The 27,390-nt window shown below is 39.8% G+C and overlaps 1 protein-coding gene and 1 pseudogene across 6 annotated transcripts in view; one reads left to right on the top strand and one right to left on the bottom strand.

Annotated features, from left to right (window-relative positions):
- DNAH3 (dynein axonemal heavy chain 3) overlaps positions 1-27,390 on the top strand; it is a 236,481-nt gene that overhangs the window by 21,532 nt on the left and 187,559 nt on the right. For all 6 annotated transcript variants that reach the window (XM_070460978.1, XM_070460977.1, XM_070460979.1 and 3 more), the window contains 8 exons: positions 5,324-5,449; positions 6,843-7,038; positions 9,191-9,370; positions 13,339-13,475; positions 16,135-16,240; positions 16,433-16,611; positions 24,293-24,477; positions 25,712-25,835. In XM_070460978.1, the coding sequence (XP_070317079.1) occupies positions 5,324-5,449; positions 6,843-7,038; positions 9,191-9,370; positions 13,339-13,475; positions 16,135-16,240; positions 16,433-16,611; positions 24,293-24,477; positions 25,712-25,835 (1,233 nt within the window). The remainder of the gene's footprint in view (positions 1-5,323; positions 5,450-6,842; positions 7,039-9,190; positions 9,371-13,338; positions 13,476-16,134; positions 16,241-16,432; positions 16,612-24,292; positions 24,478-25,711; positions 25,836-27,390) is intronic.
- LOC139032845 (protein SET-like) lies at positions 19,958-22,461 on the bottom strand (annotated as a pseudogene).

Raw genomic sequence — 27,390 nt, 5'->3', positions numbered from 1 at the left:
TAAGTGGCCCTCCTTTGTGCCTCCACGGCAGCCGTGTCTGTGTGTGGGCCCTGGAACATCCTGGTTAAGAGCACTCGCATGGGGCCAGCTTGCTCGGGTCCACCTCTACCTCTGCCGCTTCATAAGTAACATCCTTACCTCTAAATTTGGGAGAAGACTTCCTACTTCATAGCGCTGGTAGGAGGGATACATAATTTAGAGTACTTAGAACAATGCCTGATACAAGTATCCAGTAGGTGTTAATTAGACCTCCATCATGAGGTCTATAATACTGAATTATAATTGTACCTTTGCTAGCTTGACTCTCTCTAGCCTATGAAATGTATGGGATGGGGGCTTGCATCTTCTTATTTCTGTTCCTTTCTCAATTCTTTATTTAAATTTGTGTAGTTGAAGTACAGTTAATTTACAATGTTATGTTAATTTTTGCTGTATAGCAAAGTGATTGTATACATACATTCTTTTTCATGTTCTTTTCCATTATGGTTTATTACAGGATATTGAATATAGTTCCCTGTGCTATATAGGAGGACCTCGTTGTTTATCTATTCTGTATATGCTAGTTTGTTGTTTATCTATTGTATATATACTATTCTGTATATACTAGTTAGTTTCCACTAACCCAAACTCCCATTCTGTCCCTCTCCTATGCTCCCTCCTGCTTGGCAATCACAAGTCTGTGGTCTCAGTCTGTGAGTCTGTTTCATAGATAAGTTCATTTGTTTCTTATTTTAGAATCCACATACAGGTGGCATTAGGTGGTATTTGTCTTTCTCTTTCTGACTTACATCATTTAGTATGATAGTCTCTAGGTCCATCCATGTTGTTAAGGCATTATTTCATGCTCTTTTCTGGCTGAGTAGTATTTCATTGTATATATGTACCACATCTTCAATATCCATTCATCTCACCACATCTTGGACATTTAGGCTGTTTCCATGTCTCAGCAGTTGTAAATAGGGCTGCTATGAACGAAGACGTGCTTGCTGCTGCTGCTTAGCTGCTTCAGTTGTGTCTGTGTGACCCCATGGACTATAGCCCACTAGATTCCTCTGTCCGTGGGGATTCTCCAGGCATACTGGAGTGGGCTGCCATGCCCTCCTCCAGGGGATCTTCCAGACCCGGGAATCTAACCCAGGTCTTCCATACTGCAGGCAGATTCTTTATTATTTGAGCCACCAGGGCAGTCCTGGTGCATATATCTTTTCAAATTATAGTTTTTGTGTGAGTATATGCCCAGGAGTGGGACTGCTGAATCATATAACAATCTATTTTTAGTTTTTTAAGCTAATTCTTTTATGTAACTCAGGGCCAGTGCAGAGTTGGCATACAATAGTCTCACTTATATTTATCAGTGACTAAGTTGGCCACAGATATTGTAGAAGTCCAGAGGAGGCAGGAATCACTTTTTCTCTCTTTCATTTTTCTAAATTAAGATGTTACTCGCATAATTTAAAATTCACCCTCTTGAAGTGTGCAATACAGTAATTTTGAGTATACTCACAAATTTGTACAACTTTCCTGAAAATATTGGGAATGTTTTCATTATCCCCTAAAGAAATTCTGTAGTCATTAGTAGTTACCCCACTTCTCCCTTCCACTCAGCCCCTGGCAGAACATTAATCTGCTTCCTGTCTCCATGGATTTACCTATTCTCAATATTTTACATAAATGGAATCATACAATATGTGGCCTTTCATGTCTGGCTACATTAAGTTAGCAAGATTCATGTTTTCAAGATTCATCCATATTGAAGCATTATCAGTACTTCCTTCATTTTTATGGCTGAATAATATTCCATTTTATTGTTATACCACATTTTATTTATCCATTTATCAATTGCACTGGGAATAATAAAGACTGATTTTTTCTTATGAGCCCCTCAAGAATGAGTGTGAATCCTGGTGGGAGAATGAGGCCACCAGAGTTCACCAAAAGGTCAGGTTAATGAAATGTTGTGCTACTACCATGTGGGTTTTTTATTAGAAAAATTGGAGGCAGATATGTGTGTGTAATTGTGATTGGTTAAACTTAATCAGTAGCTCAAATATTTTGTTTGAGGAGGATCTATAGCTTTGTATGTGTTTCATCTTTGGGGAATCTTATTACTTGGATAACTTATTTGTTTTTCACATTCTTAGTTTTACCTGTATTTTAAAAAAATAATTGCAGGTAGAGTCAACCTAGGATAGAGCCCATCAATCATAAGAAGTAAGCACATTCCTTTCCTTTAACTGAATTCTAAAGTATTAGAGGTGCTAGTCAGGACATGAGAAAAAAGTAGTTTTCTAATGAGATAGAAGTATGTAACAATAATTTATAGAAAAGTAATAATGTATAGATAGAGTAGGCTCTGAAACTAACCAGTCTAGGTTCTCATTCTTGCTCTGTCCCTGATGAACTGTGTGATTTGGGAAAGTTAATCTCTCTGGACCCCTATTTCTTTATATGCAAAATGGGATTGTTGGGTGAAGTGCTTAGGACAGTGCTTGGCATACAGTGGTTGTTCAATAAGTTCTGCTTTAAGTAGAAGCATGTTTATAGCCTCAAAAAAAAAAATTAACCTAGAAATTAACAAGAAAGTCAGCCACAAGGCTGATAAAATTGCCGGAAGTTCAGTGCCAAGAGAATGTACACATGAATTTAATTTGATCACATAAAGAAAGTGACAAATTATTATTAGCTTTTGCTATAAGAAGAGTTCTTATCACTTGCTTTTTTCCCTAATCTATTCCTTCTTCTTTATGTTTATTTATTTTTAATTGATTGCTTTACAATATTGGTTTGATTTCTGTCATACATCAACATGAATTAGCCATAGGTGTACATATGTCCCCTCCCTCTGCAATCTCTCAGGGAAATGGGTGGTTATTACAGAGCCCCAGTCTGAGTTCCCTGAGTCATATAGCAAATCTCCATTGGCTGTCTATTTACGTATGTTAGTGTATATGCTGGGGCTTCTCTGGTGATCAGACAGTAAAGAATCCACCTGCAGTGCAAGAGACTTGGATTCAATCCCTGCGTCTGGAAGATCCCCTGGAGGAGGGCATGGCAACCTACTCCAGTACAACTGCCCAGAGAATCCCCAGGGACAGAGGAACCTGGCAGGCTGCAGTCCATAGGGTCACACAGAGCCGGACATGACTGAAGTGACTGAACAGCAGCAGCAGCAGTGTGTATGCTTCCAGGCTACTCTCTCCATTCATCTCACCCTCTCCTTCCTCTTCCCACCCTTGTCCGTAAGTCTGTCCTCCATATCTGCACCTCCATTCAGTTCAGTTCAGCTCAGTCGCTCAGTTGTGTCCAACTCTTTTTCTGTTCTGCAAATAGGTTCATCAGTACCATCTTTCTAGATTTCATATATATATGTTAATAGACAATTTTTTTTTCTTTCTGACTTACTTCACTCTGTATAATAGGCTCTAGGTTCATCTACCTCATTAGAACTGACTCAAAGTGTTCCTTTTCGGGGCTGAGTAGTATTCCGTTGTATGTATGTACCACAGCTTCTTTATCCATTCATCTGTTAATGGACATCTAGGTTGCCTCCATGTCCTAGCTATTGTAAATAGAGCTGCAGTGAATAGAGCTTACATTGGGCTCTGTAATAACCCAGAAGGGTAGGAAAGTGCAGGAGGTGGGAGAGGGATTCAAGAGTGAGGGGACATATGTACATCTATGGTTAATTCATGTTGACATATGACTTAAATCAAACCAATATTGTAAAGCAATCAAAAATAAATAAATATAAAGAAGGACTAGATTAGAAAACAAAGCAAGTGATAAAGAATCCTTCTTATAGTAAAAGCTATACATTTAATAATTTGTCATTTTCTTTTTATGATCAAGTTAAATTCATGTGTACATCCTCTTGGAATACATGTGTCTTTTTCAGTTTTGGTCTCTTCAGGGTATATATCTAGAAGTGGTATTTCTGGGTTGTATGGTGGTTATGTTCCTTGTTTTTTAAAGAATCTCCACACTGACTTCCATATTGGCTGTATCAATTGACTGTACAAGAGTGAACCAAAATCATTTAGGTTTTTGTCAGCTGAACCAAAAAATTAGCAATGAGAAAGATTTGTTAAGGAAATGCTATGGAGAAATGTTCTTATGTGACCTGTAATATTTAGCTTTAAACAAGAGGTCACCTAATGACCAGTGAAGGGAAGTATTTAAGGGCCAGAATGAGGGTGGTCTGAACAAAAAATAGATTTTTCTGGCCAATGTGGAAAGTTTGTTACGATTAAACTAAAGATGAGTGACATAATTATCAGATGGTGACCAGGGCCATGCTAATGTTGGATATCAAACATATATGGAGAGTGAGGTTCTTGAATTCTGTCCTCCCCAGCAGTGCTTTGTGACTGGCCAGACAAGATGAAGCCTAAGTTCATCACCTCCATCAAAAAAAGAATAGAAATGTAGGCTGTAGGATTTTAGGAGTATGAGGGAAAGTGCCTAGTGGGTCATTACAGTGGATGATGAAAATGAGAAGTGAGAACTGGGGCAAGCTAAGAAAGTGAGCAGAGATCTGGTTGGGGAAGTTGTAGGCACTGATGGTTTCAAAGAGTGATTAATAAATGAATGAGTATGTGTCAGGCAGAGAAATGCTGGCCCTGTGAGCTAAAAAAAAGGGGGGGGGGCCTTGGGGAGTGTGGTAAAGGGCAGCACCTCCATTAACCTGAGAGAAATAGGAGAAAATAAGATCATCAGAGAGGGCAGGAAGAGATCCAAGTGTTCACTTAACAAATATTTACTGAGTTCCTACACTGTGTAAGGCAATATCCCAGGAATGCCTTGGGTGTCTTGATGAGCCTACCAGCTGTCAGAGGCAGGTTTGTAGGGTTTTTGGGTCCAGATCAAAGTGGTCCTCCAATTTGTCTTGAGTAGCTCACCAAGGGGCCACATTGAGGACTGTGTAGAACCCACTTGATCATGAAGGTGATGCTTTGCTTGCTCTATCCTCTTGAGTCTTCAACCTGTCTTACCCTGTATTGGAAAGAGCTTTGACATGTCATATCCTAGTTTCCAGTCAGCCAAATGCCAAGTCAGTGTCAAAATCCCACTCCCCATGGGTTACCCAAGGAAGGACCCATAGGAAGGCTCAATAACAGCTCCTGAGTTTCTCTGCTCCTTGCACGAGTTCTTGTGGACTATCTACTCCCTCCCCTGACTCAGATTTTTCAGATATAATTAGTTTTAATCTGTTTAAATCTCCTCTCATTGAAAAATGAAAAATATATTTCCTCTGAATCCGTCATACAAAGTTTTTTATTAAGCATCTTCTTGGCTTAGGGTGTTTTGCCCTCTCTTTTGGCAGATTTAAAGACCTCAGGTTTGTTCGAACAGCAGAATTACTGGCGGGAAGATTACCTCTGCAGACTCATGAATATCAGGATGTCATTCAGAAACACTGCATGGAAACACGCCAAATTCTTCTCAACAAGTCAGTATCTGGCCTCAGAATGGCGCTGTGTCACAGTATCATAAAAGTCAAAAGTTCTCCGACGTGAAAACTGGTCTCCATCCTGGGGGGGTGGGGGCTGGTGCGCAGATTTTGCTGACTTGTCTCTGACACCTCCCTCTGTCCTCATCCGTCCGTGTTTCCATCCCTGAGAGCCTCTGTGCCCCCTCATACACACTGCTCTTTGACCCTCACTCCTAGTGTTTCTTTGCCCTTCTGAAGCCTCCTCATTACCATTGCTTGCTGAGCACTTCCATTCCCTCCCTCTGAACTCCTTTAGGCCTTGCTGGGTTACACACACAGTGTTAGTCGCTCAGTCGTGTTCAACTTTTTGTGACCCCCATGGACTGTAGCCCGCCAGGCTTCTCTGTCCATGGGATTTTACAGGCAAGAATACTGGAGTGGGTTGCCATTTCCTTCTCCAGGAGATCTTCCCAACCCAGGGATTGAACCTGGGTCTCCTGCATTGCAGGCAGTTTCTTTACCATCTGAGTCACTAGGGAAGGATAATGCATTTGAATGACTTGTATTCAGGTGGCCTAGATAGACACCTGTAAAATCCAGGGATGGGAGTTTTTAGCCACTTAATTCTCTTTTCCTTTGCAAATGTGTACAGGACTGTGTCCAGAGCCAGAGAAATTCCCTTATGTGAAATGATGGTGATAATATCTACTAAGCGGTTTTCATTATCAGAGAAAATGTTTATGCAATAGCTGGCATATAGTAGCTCTTAAGTGTAATTATTACCTCTACAACTATGACTATTACCAGTACTTCCCTGATTGTTAGAGTAATACTTTTCTAGCAGTCAGAAAAAAGACCTGATAAGATGCAAATCCCAGTAGTTCCTGTTGGAATTTAGAAATTGGGGGAATAGGATGAAAGGAAAAATGAGGCATCCATTTCTTCTTTTGGTTTTCTAATTTCTGCTCTCAACTTCTGAGCATCCACCGCCCCACTGGAGTTTCTCCTCCCAAGTTTTCTTCCTTTTCTCCTTTGTCTTTTCCCCTGTAAAGTTTCAGTTAGAAAACAGACATCTGCCAGGGAGAGAAATTGGACAGAACATTGCAGTTCCTTATGCCCTTTTACCCCAATCTCTGAATATAATAAAGTATAAACACCTTCATCTTTCAGCAGGACTGTCCATTTGGGTATTGCTAAATGGGAAAACAGTCTGTCAATCCAAATCTTATTACTTTCTTCCCCAGAAATGGGTGATGGCAGGTGAAGTGGCCAGGGATGTGAGAGTACCAGCTTGCGGAGCTGTTCAGTGGGAAAGGAGCCATCTGCCTTGTGGTGGAGAGCTGGGAGTGGCTGAGAGGACATCTTGGAACTTGGAAGGGATTCTCAGTCAGATGCCCTGCTTTCTTTACAGATGGATCCCCACCTGTGCCCAGCTATTTGTCTCCCGGAAGGAGCAGTGGGTCCATTTTGCTCCCAAGAGTGACTATGACTCCTCTCGTAACATTGAAGAATATTTTGCTTCTGTTGCATCCTTCATGTCCCTCCAGCTCAGGGAGTTGGTCATTAACTCTCTTAAGGACCTCGTTTCCTTCTTCATGATACACAAGGTATGTAGGGGATCAGCAGTAGACTCTTTGGAGTGGAATCAAGACTCAGTATTTAATCATGTAAGGTCCTCAGCTGTAAGCCAGGCCAAAAAGTAAACTTCTTGACTTGAACACATATGTGGTGATTATTAGTTTATAAAAATGATTTATTTAAATACACGCAAGTTTTCCCAAGATAATTACCTACTGCTATATAGTAAAAATCTACAGAACTAGAGAAATTAATTTAAAGAAAGAGTGAATAAAATGGAATGTCTACCTCCTACTGTAGAGGAGTGGTCACTTTTTCATCCTCTCTGTTTAAAAAAAAGGGATTGAAAAGCGTTTGTTACCAATCTTTTGGCTTGCTATTTAGGAAGTGTTGTGCATGTTCATTGCAGATACTGACTTTTATTCTTTGGTTTTGGAATGGGTACCTCTAAAAACAAGAGACTTCATTGAACTAATTAATAACTTCTTTCATGACACTACTTAAATGAAGTCTAGATAAAAACTAAAGCACTAAGATAAAAACTAAAACGCTGTGATGGTTTTCAAAGCATCATAGACTCCCTTAAATTTAGATAACATGGGAAATCAAGGAAGACTTTTTTGTATTTTAAACTATGTGCCATTTTAATTTAAAAAGAGTGATAAAATTTAAAATTGCCTGGTTAGAAAAGGTTAAGTTCTAAGCATTTTGCCAAATAAAGTAAAAATGAACAGTTGACATTTTATTAAAAAAATATAGAACCAGTGCTGTCAACTTTAGGCTGCACTGTTAGCATTCTACAGTGGACTAATCTATACATATCAATGTAATCATCTATTTAGCTAAGCAGAAGAGACTCAAACTCAACCAAGTTTCGTTCTAAAATTCCAAACAAAGGGAAAACTAAAATTTGCATATGTCTTAAAGAAAGAAATGTATGGGTATTTGATACATAGTAGACATTCACCTAATGCTTATCAATAATCCTTAAACAAATCTAGAATATCTAGATTCTAAATTTATTCTTTAGAATCAATTATTTGAGCAAATACTTTACAACTGCCTCATGCCAATTTTATTAGGCACTATGCCTTTTATGAAAGGTTATCTTGTGTTATTAGCCTGTGTTAGGAATTAGAAATGTCTCCACATCAGTTCTTTACCAACTGAGCTATAGCCTCCCTCATAGTTCAGCTGGTAAAGAACCTGCCTGCAATGCAGGAGACCCCAGTTCGATTCCTGGGTCAGGAAGATCCCCTGAAGAATGGATAGGCTACCCACTCCAGTATTCTGGCCTGGAGAATTCCGTGAACTGTATAGTCCATGGGATCACAAAGAGTTGGACACTACTGAGCGACTTTCACTTCACTAAACTTCCATATCAGTATCTCTACTGAAGAAAGGTTGACATTTTGAGTGTCTAAAATATATTATATGCTAATTAGAAACTCCATGTGGGATGTACAGATAAACTCTTATACTTCTGGATTCAGTCAACAAATTTTTATTGAGCCCTGTGCATGTGTGCTAAGTCACTTCAGTCATGTTCAACTCTTCGTGACCCTGTGGACTGTAGCCCACCAGGCTCCTCTGTCCATGGGATTTTCCAGGCAAGAATACTGGAGTGGGTTGCCATTTCCTCCTCCAGGGTATCTTCCCGACCCAGGGATTAAACCTCTGTTATGTCTCCTGCATTGATAGGTGGGTTCTTTACCCCTTGTGCCATCTGCTCTTATGATGTACTAAATGCTATCTTGGATATTTTGGAGGACATAGATGGTTCAGACACAGATCCTGTGCATGTAAATCTCATGAGAGAAAGATAAAATACCACACGGAAATGGAAATAAGAAAGTTCAGAGGTAGAAGATTATTTCTTGATAGGGAACAGGGAGGCTTCCCAAAGGAGGAGATTTTGGTTGGAATTTTAACAGATGCGGAGGATTTGGAAATACTGATAAAATAATTTCCAAGCAATGTAAACATACTTTGAAGAAGGGGGAGAGGGTGAACTCAGGTGGGCTAAGCCATACTTAGCCCTTATTTTAAATATGAACAGTACATGGTACCTTTCATTTCCTTTTCTGGTGCCCATGTAGTGCTATGAACATGTAAAAGTCACTCCTTTGATTCTAAAAGGTTCCATTTTGTAATAATCACCATATCTTATGTCTCCTGAAGGATGGAAATGATTTTGAGGAGCCCTACCAGGAAATGGAGTTCTTTATACCTCAGCTGATTATGATCAAACTTGAAGTCAACGAGCCAATTATTGCCTTTAAGCCATCTTTTGATGACTGCTGGGAATTAATACACAACTCTTTCTTGGAAATTATTAAGAACTCTAAAGGGATTCCCAAGGTATAGAACTCAATTATTTGTTCATATTTGTATTCACATATTGAATAAAACTTATGTTTAAATGGCTGCTTGTGCAAATTAGGGTTTTACTATGGGAGATATAGCCTGAGTACACCCTCTTGACCCCCCGAAAGAGAATTTGGGCCTTAAAGAAATTTCCATGCATCCCATTAACAAAGACACTGAGATCTACTTTGTGAGCAAGCAGAGTTACCTGCATGATGTCAACCTCAAAAGGGCAGATGTGTCCCAAGCCATATCCATCTTGGGTTAATAATTCATGATGGATCAGTTGCTATGTACTTTGCCAAGCATTTTCATAAGACTATGTATCTCATTTAGTTCTTGAAGCTCCGTGTGTTTGTTTGTTTATTAGTTTGTTTAGCTTCTAGGGGAGAGATTAAACCTTCCCTTCCTGGCCGAGGGAACTTAGAAAGGAAACCTTTTTCCAAGTTTCCTTTCCAGGGTGACTTTACTAATCAGATTTCAGTTATCAGCAGACTTTTAGAACTGGGCAGGATCACCCACATGAGTGTGACTCTTTTGCATTCCATCTTCTGCCTCTTTCTGGGTGGTTGATGTGGGGAGAGGCCAATGTCCAGCCCCACATAGGGAAGGGACTTGTGAGATGTTTCTACCCAGCTCACCTCTGCCTCCTACTCTCCCTTCCTCCCCATGCTTTATGTATGATGCTCAGGTACCCTTAAGCACCCTTCTCTTTGCAGTCCTGTACTTAGAGGGTTCTGAGATCTCATGATTAGAGTTGGAGTTTTTAGGAAAGCATGTGAAGCCACATGTCCCAGTTGGTTTCACCAGAGAACTCTAAATTGAGGGTTTTAACCCAGCCAAGTCAGACTAACAGGAAAACTGGATGTGCAAGGAGGGAAGAAGCATGGCAGCTCTCCTACAATCAACATCCCTAGGAAGGAAATGAAAGAGAAGACCCTGTAATTTGGAAGGATAAGTGTGGGGCTTGGAGACAGATAACGTACACACCACTCAAGTCCCCCTCCACTGCTGTTGATCAGCAATGTTTACCAGCAGCTGGGTTGGGAGAACCCAGGGTTTATGTGGCTGCTGCTTCAAGACAGCCCAGCAGGAGCTGGTAGTAGATTTAGTGAATTATAGTGCCAAAAAGATACAGTCATAGGTCACAGTTAGTACAAGGTTTGAAAGCCAGACCCAAGTAAATGCTGATGACTCTTCTAGACTAAGAAAAAGCGGCCCAGGATCTGAGTTCTCCATCTAAAGATGCCCATGGCACAGTCTCCCTCCCTAAACCCCTCATACTGTATTGTCTCTGATCTGGCTAGTGACATTTTAAAAGAAAAACCCTTCAGATTGAATATCTAAGAAGAATACCTGAGAACAGCAACAGGTGGACAGTACCCTATCTCCTCTCAGTCCTGCCTTATCTAGAAACATGAATTTAAAAGTTAGAAAAAACATCAGCACTGAGATGTTTGAAAACAGTACTCAAGGTGCAAAAGAAAAGTGTATTTATGAGAAAGTTACTAAAGAAACAAAAGTAAATATTAGAAAATATTTGTTGTAGCCAAAAGTTGATAAAAATATAAATCTGTGGTACTGACTGAAATGAAAAGAGGCATAAATAAAAGGAAGCTGGATGAGATAAGGGAAGGATTTTATAAAATTGCAATAATTAGAGTTTAAAACAGCATTAGTAGTTGATGCATTACTTTCATAATTGTGAAATAAGATTGCTTGGGTCAGTCTCTCCTCATGGAAGAATTTTCTAACTCAAAATGCCAGAGAAATGCCAAAATTGGAGAAGTATAGAGGAGAAAATACTGAAGGTGATGACAAAACCAAGAAGTCTGGGATCAGAGAGCCAGGGAGATAAGCAGATAGTAACAGTGATTACCTGGAAAGAGCACTGTTGTTCTTGGCTCAGTTTTACAGACTGCTCTGCAGGATATAAGAGACCCAGCCACTTTTTTAAAGGTGTGTTTTTTAAATTGAAGTGTAGTTGATTTACAAAGTTTCACATTTACAGTAAAATGATTCAGTTATACATATACATGTGTATATGTTGTTGTTCAGTTGCTAAGTTGTGTCCAACTTATATACATATGCTTTTTCAGATTCTTTTTCATTATAGGATATTACAAGATACTGAGTATAGTTTCCTGTGCCAAACCGTGGCTCCTTGTTGTTTATCTATTTTATATATAGCAGTGTATATCTGTTAATCCCAAATTTCAAATTTATCCCTCCCTCTCCTTTCCCCTTTGGTAACCATAAGCTTGTTTTCTATGTCTGCAGGTCTGTTTCTGTTTTGTAAATAAGTTTATTTATGTCATATTTTAGATTCTACATATACGTGATATCATATGGCATTTGTCTTTCTCTTTCTAACTTATTAATACTTTACTCAGTTTGATAATGTCTAGATCCATTCATGTTGCTGCGAATGGCATTATTTCATTCTTTATTGTGACTGAGTAATAGTCCACTGTGTGTGTATATATGTGTATATGCCATATGTGTGTGTGTGTTTGTGTGTATATATATATATATATATATATATATATATATATATATGCCACACTTTATCCATTCATCTGTCAGTGGACACGTGTTGGCTATTATAAGTAGTGTTGCTGTGGTCATCACGGTGCATGGATCCTTTTGAATTAGACTTTTCCCTGGATATATCTCTTATGAGTGAAATTTCTGTATCATAAGGTAACTCAATTTTTAGTGTTTAAGGAACCTCCATATTGTTCTCCCTAGTGAAAATCAGCCACATTAAAAGTCATTTTTCAATTGAAGACTTCCCCCAAGAGGCAATCTTTTTATCCTGCTCACCTGTGATCTATTGCGTTGCCTGAATACTCCAGTCATGCTGCCCTAAACCATTTCATTCACATCCTTGCTTTCAAACACTGTCTATGTTATGGCTATAGCAAAGAAGTTGCTCCTTCACTGGTTTTAAAACCTTTGGGTTGTCCAAAGAGGGAAGAGAAAATTCAGTTGCACTTGCTTTTACCACTTTCTAAATTGATGCATTCTCATCAACTGCATATAACCCATGTAACTCAGTAAAGCACTCAGAAGAATCTTTTCTGAGACAGATCACTAAAAGCCTCCTTAGCAGAGAGAGCAGTGGAAAGCAATGGACCCCCAACAAGGACTTGTAGCCTGCATGAGCCATGCAACTGAGAACATTCTTAGAAGTACACATGTGCCATTAAGAAGTTAGAGAGTTGAATTCTCAGGAAAAATTTATTTTGTGCTTCAGATCATAAAGACACAGCTTTTTTCCCTGAACTGAGAGAAGAATCTAGTATCTCTCTCCCTTTCTTCAGATGAGAAAATGAAAGTCCAGAGAAAGTAGCTTACCTAAGGTCACACAGTCAGCTAGTGGAAGAGTTTGAATTAGAAAGCATGCTTCTAGTAGCTTTTCATTAGAGAGGAAAAGTGTTTGGTAGGGGGACGGAGTACCACTGTAATATTTATTTAGTCACACAGTGTTTATTGAGCACTTACTATGTGCCAAACTCGTTAGGCCGCTCACCATAGTGAAGAAGTCAGATATGATCCAGGCCTTTATGGCATCGATATCCCAGAACAAACCTAAAACAGCTCATTACACATTCATCTAATTACAATTATGATGAGTGTCAAGAGGGATAAATTTAGAGTGTGAGCTTATAGCAGGGAAACCTAACATCCACTGGGGGCCCAGGGGGACACATTAAGGAAATGAAAGTTTAAAGGGTAGGGATTTGAAACATGAGTAATACAGTAAGAGGAAGAAGAGAGAGAATACAATTAAAGGGAGCAGTGGAGTGAATCCAGCACCATCTAAGGGAACATAGAGGTGAAATGCAGCTGTTGTCCCTGAAAATGTGTACACTGCTAGAGATTTTAGTTTGATGCCATCTTCCTCCTTGTGTCTTGTGGATCTCTTATGACATTTAAAAGTGGTTTCTACTCTTTAGGTGGAATCTATCCTGTTCCCAGAGTTGAAAGGATATAATCTGATACTTGGAACTGTTAATGCTGATGAAAAACTGGTTTCTGACTTTGTGGATCAAACTTTCGAGGTATTTCAGAAAAATCAAGTTGGTCCCTACAAGTAAGTTGGTTTAGTTATAACTTAGCCATTATGGCATTGGTTTAGAGTTTGGCATTATTTATCATCAAATAAATAATCCCTATTCCCACAGACCTGAAACAATACATAATAAGTAGCCAATACTTACATAGGGATTACTATTTATCCCTATTTGCAGATGAGGAAACCATAACTTTCCCAATGTTATACAGCAAATATATAGGAGAGCCAGAATTCAAATTACAGGTTTACCCCTATTATCTGAAAGCCTTGGCACCAGATAGATTCTGAAATTTCTGAATTTTAACCAGTGGTCAGGCACCAGTCCTACCAGGAAGCCTTGAAAAACCTCTGGACCAACCTCACTCACCAGGTGGCAAACACCAGAAACAAGAAGAACTATAGTTCTTCTTTGTCAGAAAGTCTGACAAAATGAGAAGGCATATGTTCTATATGGCATATGTTCTAGACAAAGAAGGCAGAATCACAGAAGAACAACTGAGTGAAGCAGAGATAGACAATCTTCCAGAAAAGAATTCAGAATAATGATAGTGAAGATGATCCAAGATCTCAGAAACAGAAACAGAATGGATATACAGACTGAGAAGATAAAAGAAATGTTTAGCAAAGAGCTAGAAGATTTAAAGAACAAGTAAACAGAGATGAAAAATACAGTAACTGAAATGAAAAATCCCTGGAAGGAATCAATAGCACAGTAAATGAGGCAGAAGAATGAGTAAGTTAGCTGGAAAACAGATTGATTGGTGGAAATCACTGCCACAGAACAGGATAAAGGAAAAAGAATGAAAAGAAGTAAGGACTGCCTCAAAGACTTCTGGCATAACATTAAACACACGAACACTTACATTATAGTGGTCCAGGAAGGAGAAGAGAGAGAAAAATGGACATGGGAAGATACTTGAAGAGATAATAGCCAATAACTTACCTAACATGAAAAGGAAACACTCAGGTCCAGGAAGTGCAGAGAGTCCCATACAGGATAAACCCAAGAAGGAACATGCTGAGACACATATTAATCAAACTGACATAAATTAAGGACATAGAATATATTAAAAGCAGCAAGGGAAAAGCAACAAATAATATACAAGGGAACCCCATATGGTTATCAGCTGATTTTTCAGCAGAAACTCTGCAGACCAGAAAGGAGTGACACAGTATATTTAAAGTGATAAAAAGGAAAAACCTACAACCAAGAATACACAGCAAGGCTCTCATTCAGACTTGACAGAGAAATCAAAAGCTTTATAGACAAGCAAAAGCTAAGAGAATTCAGCACCACCAAATCAGCTTTACAACAAATGCTAAAGGAACTTCTCTAGGCAAAAACAAAAAGCCCACAATTAGAAAAAAAGAAATTTACAAAAGGGAAATCTTACCAATAAAGGCAAACATACACTAAAGAAGGAAAATCATCCACACACAAATATATGAAAATCAGCAATTGTGAGAGGAGGAGAATTCAACTGCAGGATATTGGAAATGCATTTGAAACTAAGATATCAGCAACTTAAAACAGCCTTGTGTGAGTTTGTGTGTGTGTGTATATGTGTAGGCTGCTGTGTCAAAACCTCGTGGAAACTGTAAATCAAAAATCTACAATAGATAGGCACACAGAAAAGAAAATGCAATCCAAACACAACCTTAAAGATAGTCATCAAATCACAAGAGAAGAGAACAAAAGGAAGGGAAGCAAGAAAGACTAGACCAAAAAATTCTTTATTACGAGAGGCTGTCCTTTATATGGTAGGATGTTTAGCAACATCCCTGGCTTCTTCCCTGTGAGTAGGACCCTCCCCACTTTTGAAAACCAAAAATGTGTTCAGACATGGCCAAATGTCCCCTGGGGACAAACTCACCTCCAGTTGAGAACAGCTGCTTGTCTATTCTGAAAATCATGGCCTCAGATTTGGAAGCTCTGCCCTCATGAATTCAGCCTAGGATCTTCTGTTAGAAACCTCTGTTTTCCCTGTTTATTCTTATATATATAGTTTGTTTTTCTGGACTGACAGTTCCAGAAGCTTCTCTATATCTCAGTTTCAGTCTCTGAAGTGTTGGCCAACTCTTGGAAGTATGCCACTGGGCTCTGCAAAGTTAATTCTGCTTACTCCATGTCATCTTTATTTTATTTTGAACATATTTTAAGTCAGAGCATCCCAAAACATCCTCCAATTTTGGGAAAATCTGTCCAGCCATTTTTACATTATCTGACAACAGACAGAGAGAAACTTAATTCTGTTCAATAGACTTTAGGTTCATTAGTTCCAAATATTCATCTTAAAGTTTAGACATAGAATTTTAGAACTAGAAGGAGGAATAGGAAGTATTATTTATTGCACATTTACTGTAGGTTAGGCATAGTATTAATTGCTTTATATTATAGCTTTACAACAATCCAATGAGGTGTTGTTTCCACTTAAAATTAAGGACACTGACCTTTGAAAAATAGAAATATTTTGTCTAAGTTCATGTAGCTCAGAAGTGGCAAAATTGGAATTTGAAGGCAAAGTTCTGAATTCCCAGTTCACTGTGCCTTTTGCCATGTTGTGTTTCTTTCATAGTTTGGACTAGCTTTTATATTATCTCTTTGTTTGCCACTCTGACTAATCTGATTTGGTGACCTGTATTTGTATGTTTGATTTTATGCTCTTCAATATGGAAGATACTTAAATGTATACAAAAAGTATGATGACTTATTGGATAACACGGCAGAACAAAACATCACTGCATTCCTGAAGGAAAATCATGAAATTGAGGATTTTGTGATGGTAGGAGATGCCACTTGACATTTTTTTTGTATCTTGGTTACATGTACAACAGACAGTCCAATGAGTAGTCAGTGTGTTTCATTAGTATTATACAGTGCTCAACATTGTACTGTATTGGCTGGGGATGAGGCTAGGGGCAAATGCATAGAGGCTAAAGACAAATTAAACTACTGAATCTACTCTTTTCTACAGAGGATCAATAGCATTAAAAAGCGGAGAAATGAAATTGCATCCATGCACATAACTGTGCCTTTGGCCATGTTCTGCCTTGACACCATGACCCTAAATTATGATCTCTGTGAGCGAGCCCAAAATCTTAAAGACCGTCTGATTCAATTCCAAGTGGATGTAAACCGGGACACCAACACCAGGTATTATTGTTGCATGCAGGGAAATAGCAATGATAATTGGCACAAATGGGAGAATGAAAAAGTGGACTGAACTTGCACCTTCCAGCAGTGACCAGGCTGAACTTCCAATTCAACTTGTTTCTGCCCCCAAAGTGAGGGTTGCAGGGACTCTAGGCTCAGGCGAGATGATAAACAATAAGGAGAAAACTATCTGGGACTTAGAGTTGTTGTTCAGTCACTCAGTCATGTCTGACTGTGATCCCATGGATTGCTGTGTGCCATATGTTATTCAATATGTTTTTGGTTGTAAGGGATAGGAGGTGAGACTGGCTAATGTAAAAAAGAAATTTGGAGTATGCATGTTGAAAAGTATAGGAGTTGCTAGCCTCAGGCCCTCAATACTACAAATTAGGATGTAGTCTCCCTCCCTCTGCTTGCTGTCTGCTGTGTCAGCTTCATTCTTGCACAGGTTCTCTCCAGTTTGTGGGCCCCAGCAGCTCCAGATTTAATCCTCCCAAGTTCTCATTCACAGGGGAAAAAAGATTTCCCTTTTTTCCAACGCTGTGCCACTGGGTAGGTGTGGCACTGGCCTGACTTGGATTGTTTGGCCAACACCAAGGCAAACACCATAGTCAAGAGGATGGTTTAGATCTGGGTACTAGTCTCATCTCTGGAGTGGATGTCAGCCTTACCTAAACCATGAGAACCAAGAAAAGGAAAGAGAGGGTACCCTGAGAAGACGTAAGCTGTGGTTACTAGAAAAAGAAATGATGCTAAGATGCTGGGACAGTAAATATCTGCTACTCTGTTTCTATTTGAATGTTACAGAATGTGTGTTGTTTTTAGCTCTCTTTCTCAGACAGCTTCAAATGATAGACTAAAATGATTTAACACTAATAATCATTATTAATATCATTTTATATATCATTCATTTGTAGATAAGTATAAATTTAGCATTTTATGGCACTTTTAAGATTTATAAACTACATATCAGAAACTCATCAGCAAATTAATGATGATAATAGTTAGCATTTTTCCAGCACACATTGTAGTCCAGGCACTGTGTAAGTGTTCTGAACATTCAATATCTAATCAGTCTTTACACCAACCCTAAGAAGTTGTTCTCCTTTATGTTGATAAAGAAACTGAGCCTCCAAGAGATCCTCAAGTGGCACATCTAGGGCTTAACCTAGTTCATTTTGACTCTAAATCCACACTCTCCACCATTGCATTCAGCTTTCTGACTGAGTAATGAAATGATGAGATTCCTGTTTTGGGAGCCAAAAGTCTTGAGTTTGAATCCAAGGCCTTCCATTTACTTGTTTGTGTTCTCTGGCTTCACCTCTTGGATCTTCAGTTCCTTTGCCTGTAGAATAAATATTTGGGACTAGGACAGTAAAACATTTTCAGCCTTGGAACTACTAGGACACTTCCTTTTGGAAAGTTTGAGCATGAGGTAGTTGTTGTTTGTTTGTTTTTTCTTAAGTATTTGTTCCTGTCAAATCAGAGCTTCCCCGGTGGCTCAACTGGTAAAGAATCCTGCCTGCAATGGGGAAGACCTGGGTTTGATCCCTGGGTTGGGAAGATCCCCTGGAGGAGGGAAAGGCTGCCCACTCCAGTGTTCTGGCCTGGGAAATTCCTTAGACTGTATAGTCCATGGAGTTGCAAAGAGCTGGACATGACTGACTTTCACTTTCACTTCCTGTCAAATCAAGCAACATCGTGCCTTGGTTGGTCCATGCTTCCTTCCCCATCAAAATAAATGTATAATTTCCCTTGGTCTTTTTAATATAAATGAAAGTAAGGGTCTCATTACAAACCTGGGGATTTCTAAGAGCCCAGAAACAGAAACTCCTGGTCAGTGATTGAGTTCTGAAGTTTCTTTCTACCTTGAAAATAGTGACTCTGACTCATTTGTTCTCAGCCATCCAATGAGGTAGGTAAAACAGATATAAAACACCCTACTGAATGGAGAAGAGGCCCAGAAAAAAAGAAAAAAAACAAACTCACTTGCCCAATTAGGTGAGTTTGAATCTTCTGAACCCACATCCCAGCCTTGCTACTTTTTTGCTGAGTGACGTAACTTCCTATTTCCAGTGATAGGTGTGCCCTGGAAGGGGATGCTCTGGCCATAAAGGCAGGAGGCACCTTGAAGTGCATTGGTAATAAAGTGGACATGCCATCCATTTCCACTATAGGTGCATTGGTCTAAAGTTGCTAAAACCATGACTTGAAAGATTGATCAGAAATTCCATGGCCCTGAGTAGGGATATAAGAAATTATCCCTCTGGTTTGAATGTGTGTTCCCCTTGGGGTGGAATATCTTGTCCAAATAGTGACAACAAAGTAGAGAGGCCATAGATTGATGCAAAATATATTGGTCTCCATTATGCCATTACTACACCAGACAGAGAATAGCCCTGTGCTTACAGGACCCCTGGATCTTTATTTTAAATGATATTAGTGCATGTAGAAAACAGTGTTTGTTGTGTTTAACTTATCCCCGGATATTGCTCAGGTGTTATTTTGGTCAGATTTCTGATATCATCAACCCATATTCAGGACTTTTAGAGGGTCTAGTAGTTAATGGGTGTAAAAGAAAGACTCGACTCAGTCTAGCTCGTGAGTAGCAAAAATCCACATCTTCCCTACTGTGTGTGTTCTGTGTGTCTCCTTTACTTTTATATAGAACTCTTCATTCTTGTCACTGCTGGTCACCAAATGTGTAGAGGACTTTCCCCACACAAATCAATTCAGCTGGGTGCCCTGAAATTCAACTTAATTCTGACACTTGTCTTCCCAGAGGTAGCATCAGCTTCCACAGGTTAAGGGCTCAGTCCTATAAGACTGTCTTTCATAATTTCAGACACCAGTCACAAGTTGAGTTGTGCTCCTGTGCTTCTGACCAACCAGCTGTAAATTGAAGGCTCTCGTGACCCTTTTCTTGGGTTTAATTAATTTGTTCCAAGCTTCTAATCATGGCTTAGTCTTTCCAGTGACCAGCTCCTCATCCAGGAGTCACCCTGAGTCACCTCACTAGAATGAAAGATACTCTTATCACCCATAAAATTCCATGGGTTTCATGGGCTGGATGCTAGGAACTGGGGGCAGAGACCAGTATATACTTTTTGTTGAGACAGGAAGGGATAAAAATGAGTTTGGAACAGAAAGGGGTAGAGATTCTTTTCCCACTGAATTCTGCTCAAGTATTCCACCCCCCCGCAAATAAGTTGTGAACCATCGTATAAAGGAAAAAAGAGACCTCAAAAACAGCGACTGAGCACAAGAGGAGGAAAAATAAAAAGACTGCAACTTGCTCCCAGGGACTGGAGAAAATTAAAAAAGTTTGGAATCCATCAGTGTTCCACTAGTCATCTTTTACTTCATCTTCCTCTTCTTCCTCCCCCTCATCATCATCTTCATCTTCTTCACCTCATCCTCATCCCCTTCTTCATCAATATCTTCCAATCCTTCTTCCTCTTCATCATCATCATCATCTTCCTCTTCTCCTTCCTCTTCCTCATCATCACATCAGGAACCAAGTAGTACTGTAATGGATTTGGCCAAATAGCATCTTTGATGACCTCTCCTAACTCATCTGAGGCCCTTGGACTGCAAGGAGAGCCAACCAGTCCATCCTAAAGAAAATCAGTCTTGAATGTTCATTGGAAGGACTGATGTTGAAGCTGAAACTCCAGTACTTTGGCCACCTGATGTGAAGAGCTGACTCATTTGAAAAGATCCTGATGCTGAGAAAGATTAAAGGCAGGAGGAGAAGGGGATGACAGAGAATGAGATGGTTGGATGGCATCACTGACTTAATGGACATGAGTTTGAGTAAACTCCGGGAGTTAGTGATGGACAGGGAGGCCTGGCATGCTGCAGTCCATGGGGTCGCAGGGAGTTGGACACGACTGAGCGGCTGAACTGAACTGAACTGAACTGATCTGCACCTGCATCAGAATGATCAGTAAACCAGGTGAAGAAGCTTTCTGGTTCCTCATGCTGTCTCTTCCTGCTGGCTTTATTCTGTGTTTGACTTGATCGTTTCGTCAGATCCTTTCCAGATTTCCATTTGATTTCAGTGGACTTTGAAGATGGATCACCACTCTCATTCAGGTGAAATTATTTGGAGAGAATTTTATTCTCGAAGTAAGGGTTTTCATCAAAAATGAAAATCTGTTCTGTAATCTGATTTAATGTCTTCAAATTCTGTCACTTCAGCTCTTGTCAAATAATGCAGCACCTCTTCATCCTCCTCCCCAGTGTTGTTACCCCAGAATTTGGGATTTTGGAGATCAATTCTGACCTCTTTTGAAAAAATGGTTGGCGGAGTTTGTTATACTTCTGTTCTACTTTCAAAATCTCACTGGCTTGTTCATTAAGTCTGTCTATTTCATTTTGTACTTCATCAATATGTTCAATTGCTTCTTGCTGTTCTTTTTCTGAGGTTTCGTCGGCCCCGTAGTGGTTGGAGTTGAGCTCGTTTTTACTGACATTGGCCGCCGGCGCCGACCTGGTGCCGCGTTCGGGGTGGAGCGGGGAGCGGGGAGCGGGGAAGGGGAGAGACGGGAAGGCGAAGGGGCCGGGCAGCTTCCTTTCACAACACACACGCGCGGGCGCTCGCTCGGTCCGGCCGCCCCCTCCCGGCGCACTTCCGCTCGCTCGCTGTCGCCCCTCCTGGCTGGCGCGCGCTGCCCTCGCGGCCTGACGACGACGGAGGCGCTGGGGCGGCGTGCCGGCCTGGCCTGGGCTCCGACTTACCGAGGGCAGCGGGCGGCGGCGTCGGGCGGGCAGGCGGCTAGGCTCCCTCACTCAGGCTCCGTGCTCCAGCTCGATGCTCCATCTCCTCCACCTCCTCCTCACGGCCAGGGCAACACTATGATAGCTATTATTTTTTAAATTTTTATTTATTTTTTAACTGAAGGATAATCGCTTTACAGAATTTTGTTGTTTTCTGTCAAACCTCAACATGAATCAGCCGTAGGTACATATGTCCCCTCCCTCCCATCTCCCGTCCCTTCCCACCCCTCTAGGTTGATGCATAGCCCCTATTTGAGTTCCCTGCGGCTTGCAGCAAATTCCCATTGACTGTTTTACATATGGTGATTAAGTTTCCTTGTTACTCTCTCCATAGGTTGCACCCTCTCTTCTCCTCTCCCAGTGTCCCTAAGTCTGTTCTCTATGTCTGTTTCTCCATTCAGTTCAGTTCAGTTCAGTCGCTCAGTCATGTCCAACTCTTTGCAACCCCATGAATCGCAGCACGCCAGGCCTCCCTGTCCATCACAAACTCCCGGAGTTTACCCAAACATATGTCCATCGTGTCGGGATGCCATCCAGCCATCTCATCCTCTGTCGTCCCCTTCTCCTCCTGCTGCCCTGCAAATAAATTCTTCAGTACCATCTTTCTAGATTCTGTACATATGCATTAATATATGATAATCTTTCTGACTTACTTCACTCTGTATAATTGGCTCTAGGTTCATCCACCTCATTAGAACTGACTCAGATGCATTCCTTTTTAGGGCTGTGTGATATTCTATTGTATATATGTACCACTGCTGCTTTATCCGTTTATCTGTTGATGGATATGTAGGTTGCTTCCACGTTCTAGCTATTGTAAATAGTGCTGCAATGAACATTGGGTGCATGTGTCTTTTTCGATTTTGCTTTCCTCAGAGTATATGGCTAAGAGTGGAGTGGGATTGCTGGGTCATACAGTGGTTTTATTCCTAGTTTTTAAAGGAATTTCCATATTGTCTTCCATAGTGGCTGTATCAATTTACATTCCCACGAACATTGCAAGAGCTTTCCCTTTTCTCCACACCCTCTCAAGCATTTATTGTTTGTAGACTTTTTGATGATGGCCATTCTGACTGGTGTGAGGTGATATCTCATTGTAGTTTTGATTTGCATTTCTCTAATAATGAACTATATTGAGCATCTTTTCATGTGTTTGCTAGCCATTTGTGTGTCTTCTTTGGAGAGATTTCTGTTTAGGTCTTTTCCCCATTTTTTGATTGGGTTGTTTGTTTTTCTGGTATTGAGTTGTATGAGCTGCTTATATATTTTGGAAATTAATCCTTTGTCAGTTGTTTCATTCACTATTATTTTCTCCCATTCTGAGGGTTCTCTTTTCACCTTGCTTATAGTTTCCTTTGCTGTGCAAAAGCTTTTAAGTTTGATCAAATATCCCTTGTTTACTTTTGTTTTTATTTCCATTACTCTAGGAGGTGGGTTATAGAGGATCTTGCTTTGATTTATGTCATCGAGTGTTCTACCTGTGTTTTCCTCTATTATAGTTTCTGGTCTTACATTTAGGTCTTTCATCCATTTTAAGTTTATCTTTGTGTATGGTGTTAGGAAGTGTTGTAATTTCATTCTTTTACACGTAGCTGTCCAATTTTCCCAGCATGGCTTATTGAAGAGGCTGTCTTTGCCCCATTGTATAATCTTATCTCCTTTGTCAAAAATAAGGTACCCATGAGTGTGTGGGTTTATTTTTGGGTTTTCAATCTTGTTCCATTGTTCTATATTTCTGTTTTTGTGCCAGTATCATAGGTTTTGATGACTGTAGCTTTGTAGTATAATCTGAAGTCAGGAGGGTTGATTCCTTCAGCTCTACTTTTCTTTTTCAAGACTTCTTTGGTTATTCAGGGTCTTTTGTGTTTCCATATGAACTGTGAAATTTTTCCATGAAAAATGCCATTGTTAATTGGATAGGGATCACATTGAATATGTAGATTGCATTTGGTAGTGTAGTCATTTTCACAATATTGATTCTTCTTACCTAGGAACATAGAATATCTTTCCATCTGTTTATGTAATCTTTGATTTCTTTCATCAATGTCTTATAATTTTCTGTATACAGTTATTTTGTCTCCTTAAGTAGACTTATTCCTAGATATTTTATTCTTTTTGTTGCAAGGGTGAATGGGATTGATTCCTTAATTTCTCTTTCTGATTTTTCATTGTTAGTATATAGGAATGCAAGTGATGTCTGTGTATTGATTTTGTATCCTGACTTTGCTAAATTCACTTATTAGTAATTTTCTGATAGTATCTTTAGGGTTTTCTATGTATAGTATCATGTCATCTTCACACAGTGAGAGCTTTACTTCTTTTCCAATCTGAATTCCTTTTATTTCTTTTTCTTCTCTGATTGCTGTAACTAGGACTTCCAAAACTATGTTGAATAAAATGGGTAACCTGGAAGAAATGGACAGACTCTTAGAAAAGTTCAGTCTTCCAAGACTGAACCAAATAAGACTTAACTCTTATTTGTTAATAGTATAAGATTTGTAATCAGTTAAACCAGGTTCAGATCCTGGCTCTGATGCCTAAACATCACGTTGCTTTGGATAAAGTTACTCAGCCTCATTTCTTCCATTATAAAATGTTAGTAATATTAATAATTCCTAACTCTTAAAAATTTTGTGAAAATTAAATGAGTTAATACTCATTCAGTGATTAGAATGGGCATGGTAAAGGGCATAGTACATGTCATATATTATTACCATTTCTATTGTTATTATTTCTAAATATGGTATACATGTGAATATTATCCATCAAGAATTTGCAGGTAGAGAAAATTTGGAAAACCTTGTTCTAATCTCCAAATAGTAATCATGTCTGCTTAGTATAGTGGATTTTATAAGAAAGTTATTTTAGATGTTGATGATGGCTATTACTTTCCCTGTAGCATCTGTAATCAGTACAGCATCATTGCCGACAAAGTCAGTGAGATTCCTATCAACACTGGGGAGCTAGTATTCCTCATTGAATTCTTAAAGAAATCCAGTGATGTCACCGTGTTCAAACTCAGGAGACAACTTAGAGATGCAGTTGAACGGCTGGAGTTCTTGATGGACTATGCAGACTTGCCCCGTAAGTCCAATGTTATGTGTGTACATGCAAATGTATGTATATATTTATATGTTTAGATATAAGGAGCTTGGAAAGAAGAGTTCACTATCCTCCTGCTAAATACCTGTATCAGAAGAGCTGCTTTTTAAGTGTGTCTCTATATTAGAGACACTAATTCCACACTCTTTTCCAGAGGAATTTGAATCAAATGAAGAGAATCTTATTGGTAGACAAAAAGAAATATCTAGGGACTTGTCTGGTTCTTAGATGCCTGTCTTTGCATCTTATGCATGGTGTTCCTAAAAGAGTCTCTTTCAAATGCAGAGTCCTTTTATAAATGGGTAGATTTCATTCATCTATAATCTTAACACAATCCTACCTTTGAGGAAGCTAGGGCACTTTCCTTCATGCTCCTGCATATTTTAAGAGGAAAGAAATAGTCAGGGCCCCTTCATGGCTTATTGAGCCAAGTTAGGACTCAATAAGGACCTAACTTTGTAAGGACCAGGTTCTGAAGGAAAAGCTAGTATCACGTCTACAAGTCACATTTCAGGACCTTTTTCCATCTGGAAATACCTGTGAATTATCTGGTGTTCACCATGATTAGGGAGGAATGGTTATGGGAGGGAGAGATAGGGAGTGGGAGTGAAAAATTGGTCCCATAACCATCCACCTGCACATTCATAAGCTGTGCTCTTGACCGTGTGAACACACACTGGATTCCCTCACTGTGGTCTCTACCCCCTGAATTCCCAAAGGTACACAGGGAACCCAGTGCATTTTCACTGACCAGAGCCATAAAATGGGTAGGGTATCTGACGTTGATATTACCACTGACCTTTAACCCAGACTGAAATTTAGATGAGGTGAGATAGTTTAAAGAATAGTAGCAAACTTTAGCTAGGATTCTACTCAGACCTAGCCTAGGAAGATAATGAAGTGCATAGTGGTTAGGACACAGGCTTTGGAGTTGGTTAGTCCTGGGTTTGAAATCTGTTCTGCTGTCTCCTAGCAGTGTGACCATGACCACTTGGCTTAACTTTGTTTCCCATCTATAAAAACAAAGATGATCATACCATCTACCTTCTAGCCTGGCCCTTGGTAAGTGCTCAGTAAATGTTGGGTAACATTCATCAATAATGGGCCCACTCATTAATTGCCACCCCTATACTCACTTCTGTTGACCTCTTATTCTGCTGAGTTAATTCATTGAGAACTGAGCAGTGTCCTTGAGCAGACTGTGTGTGTTTTGCAGAAGAGGATATCAAACTGAACAGCACTGTGTTCCTCTGGCCAGACCAGATTGAAGATATCTTTGAAAACAGCCGGAACCTTCTCCTTAGCAAGAGGGATCAGGCAGAGATGGACCTCATTAAAAGGTATAGTAAAAGTCTGATGTTTAAGAAGTGATATCCAGCTTTATAATATGCTACGTGTTCCTGGTTCTGTCTGGGGCCACCCCTGATCCAGCAATGCATGGGTGAAGGTTCATTACAGTTGGTGGAGAAGGAATTTCCTTTTGTTTCCTGCTAAGGGATATTCTCTTTAAGCCTGCTTCACTGTAATAACTCCAACCAATGCCTTCCCTCCCTGCCTTGAACAATTGAAATTTAGTGCTGCAGAGAGAAAAAGGCAAAAATAGTAGCATATAAGAGCAGCCTTACAATAATAATAGCAAAATTGTCAGCCTTACATTTGAGACCGTGGATCTGTGAGATACCAAGGCAGGGATAATAAAGCATGGTTGGTAGCCGAGAAATTGCATGTTTTGAAGCTGATCTCATTCAGTACTAATGTGCCTGTAATCATTTTTTCATTGAGTATTATGACTTTTTACTATGTGTTGTGCTCTATTCTAGACACATAAGTGTGTTTGACTGCTAAATAAAGATTTTAATACAGTGACAAAATATCACATACTGAAGAAGTCAGACAATGTCCAGTGAATTGGGCCAAGTATCACGTATCTGGTAAAGACATGCTTGTGTACAAATGCATGTGCACATGCATGCACACACACTCACACATACACATACCAATTTATAAGCACTTTGTTTAGGGACAGCAAATTCACACCAGTTACCATCCCCATCACACATGAAACCCCCAGTGCCCAACTTTAGATTCTGTAATCCTTGCTAATACTCAGGAGAAAGGAAAAGGGCAGATAAAGCAGGGGTTTCTACACAGAATGGGAGATTGCACTGAAGGATAATCCCAAGAGAGGAAGTTGCTATCTTCACAACAACTTTTGCCCAGAAAAACAACAAAAGAGATGTGTATGTTTGTTTCCACTTACAGCCTTCTCCTCCCTCTGCCTAAATGGCTACTGTCCCCAGAACCCAGAATTTAGCCCAATGAATAGAACTTATTTTTTTAACTAATGTTTTTGTTGTTCAGTTGCTAAGGTGTGTCTCTTTGCAACCCCATGAATTGCAGCATGCCAAGCTTCCCTGTCTTTCACTATCTCCCAGAATTTGCTCAAACTCATGTCCATTGAGTCTGTGATGCTATTCAACCATCTCATCCTCTGTCATCCCCTTCCCTTCCTGCCTTTGATCTTTCTCAACATCAGGGTCTTTTCCAATGAGTCAGTTCTTCACTTCAGGTGGCGAAAGTATTGGAGCTTCAGCTTCAGCATCAGTCCTTCCAGTGAATAACCAGGGTTAATTTCCTTTAGGACTGACTAAAGGAAATCAGTCCAAGGGACTCTCAAGAGTATTCTCCAATACCACAGTTTGAAAGCATCAGTTCTTCAATGCTCAGCCTTCTTTATGGTCCAGTTCTCACATCTGTACATGACTACTGGAGGAACCATAGCTTTGATTATATGGACCTTTGTCAGCAAAGTGATGTCTCTGCTTTTTAATATGCTGCCTAGGTTTGTCATAGCTTTCCTTCCAAGGATCAAGCATCTTTTTTCCTTTTTAGAAC

This window comes from Odocoileus virginianus, chromosome 33 (genome assembly GCF_023699985.2).
Source record: "Odocoileus virginianus isolate 20LAN1187 ecotype Illinois chromosome 33, Ovbor_1.2, whole genome shotgun sequence".
NCBI classification, from domain to species: Eukaryota; Metazoa; Chordata; class Mammalia; order Artiodactyla; family Cervidae; genus Odocoileus; species Odocoileus virginianus.
Note: the sequence above shows the minus strand (reverse complement) of the source record. Positions and strands in the feature narration are given on the sequence as shown.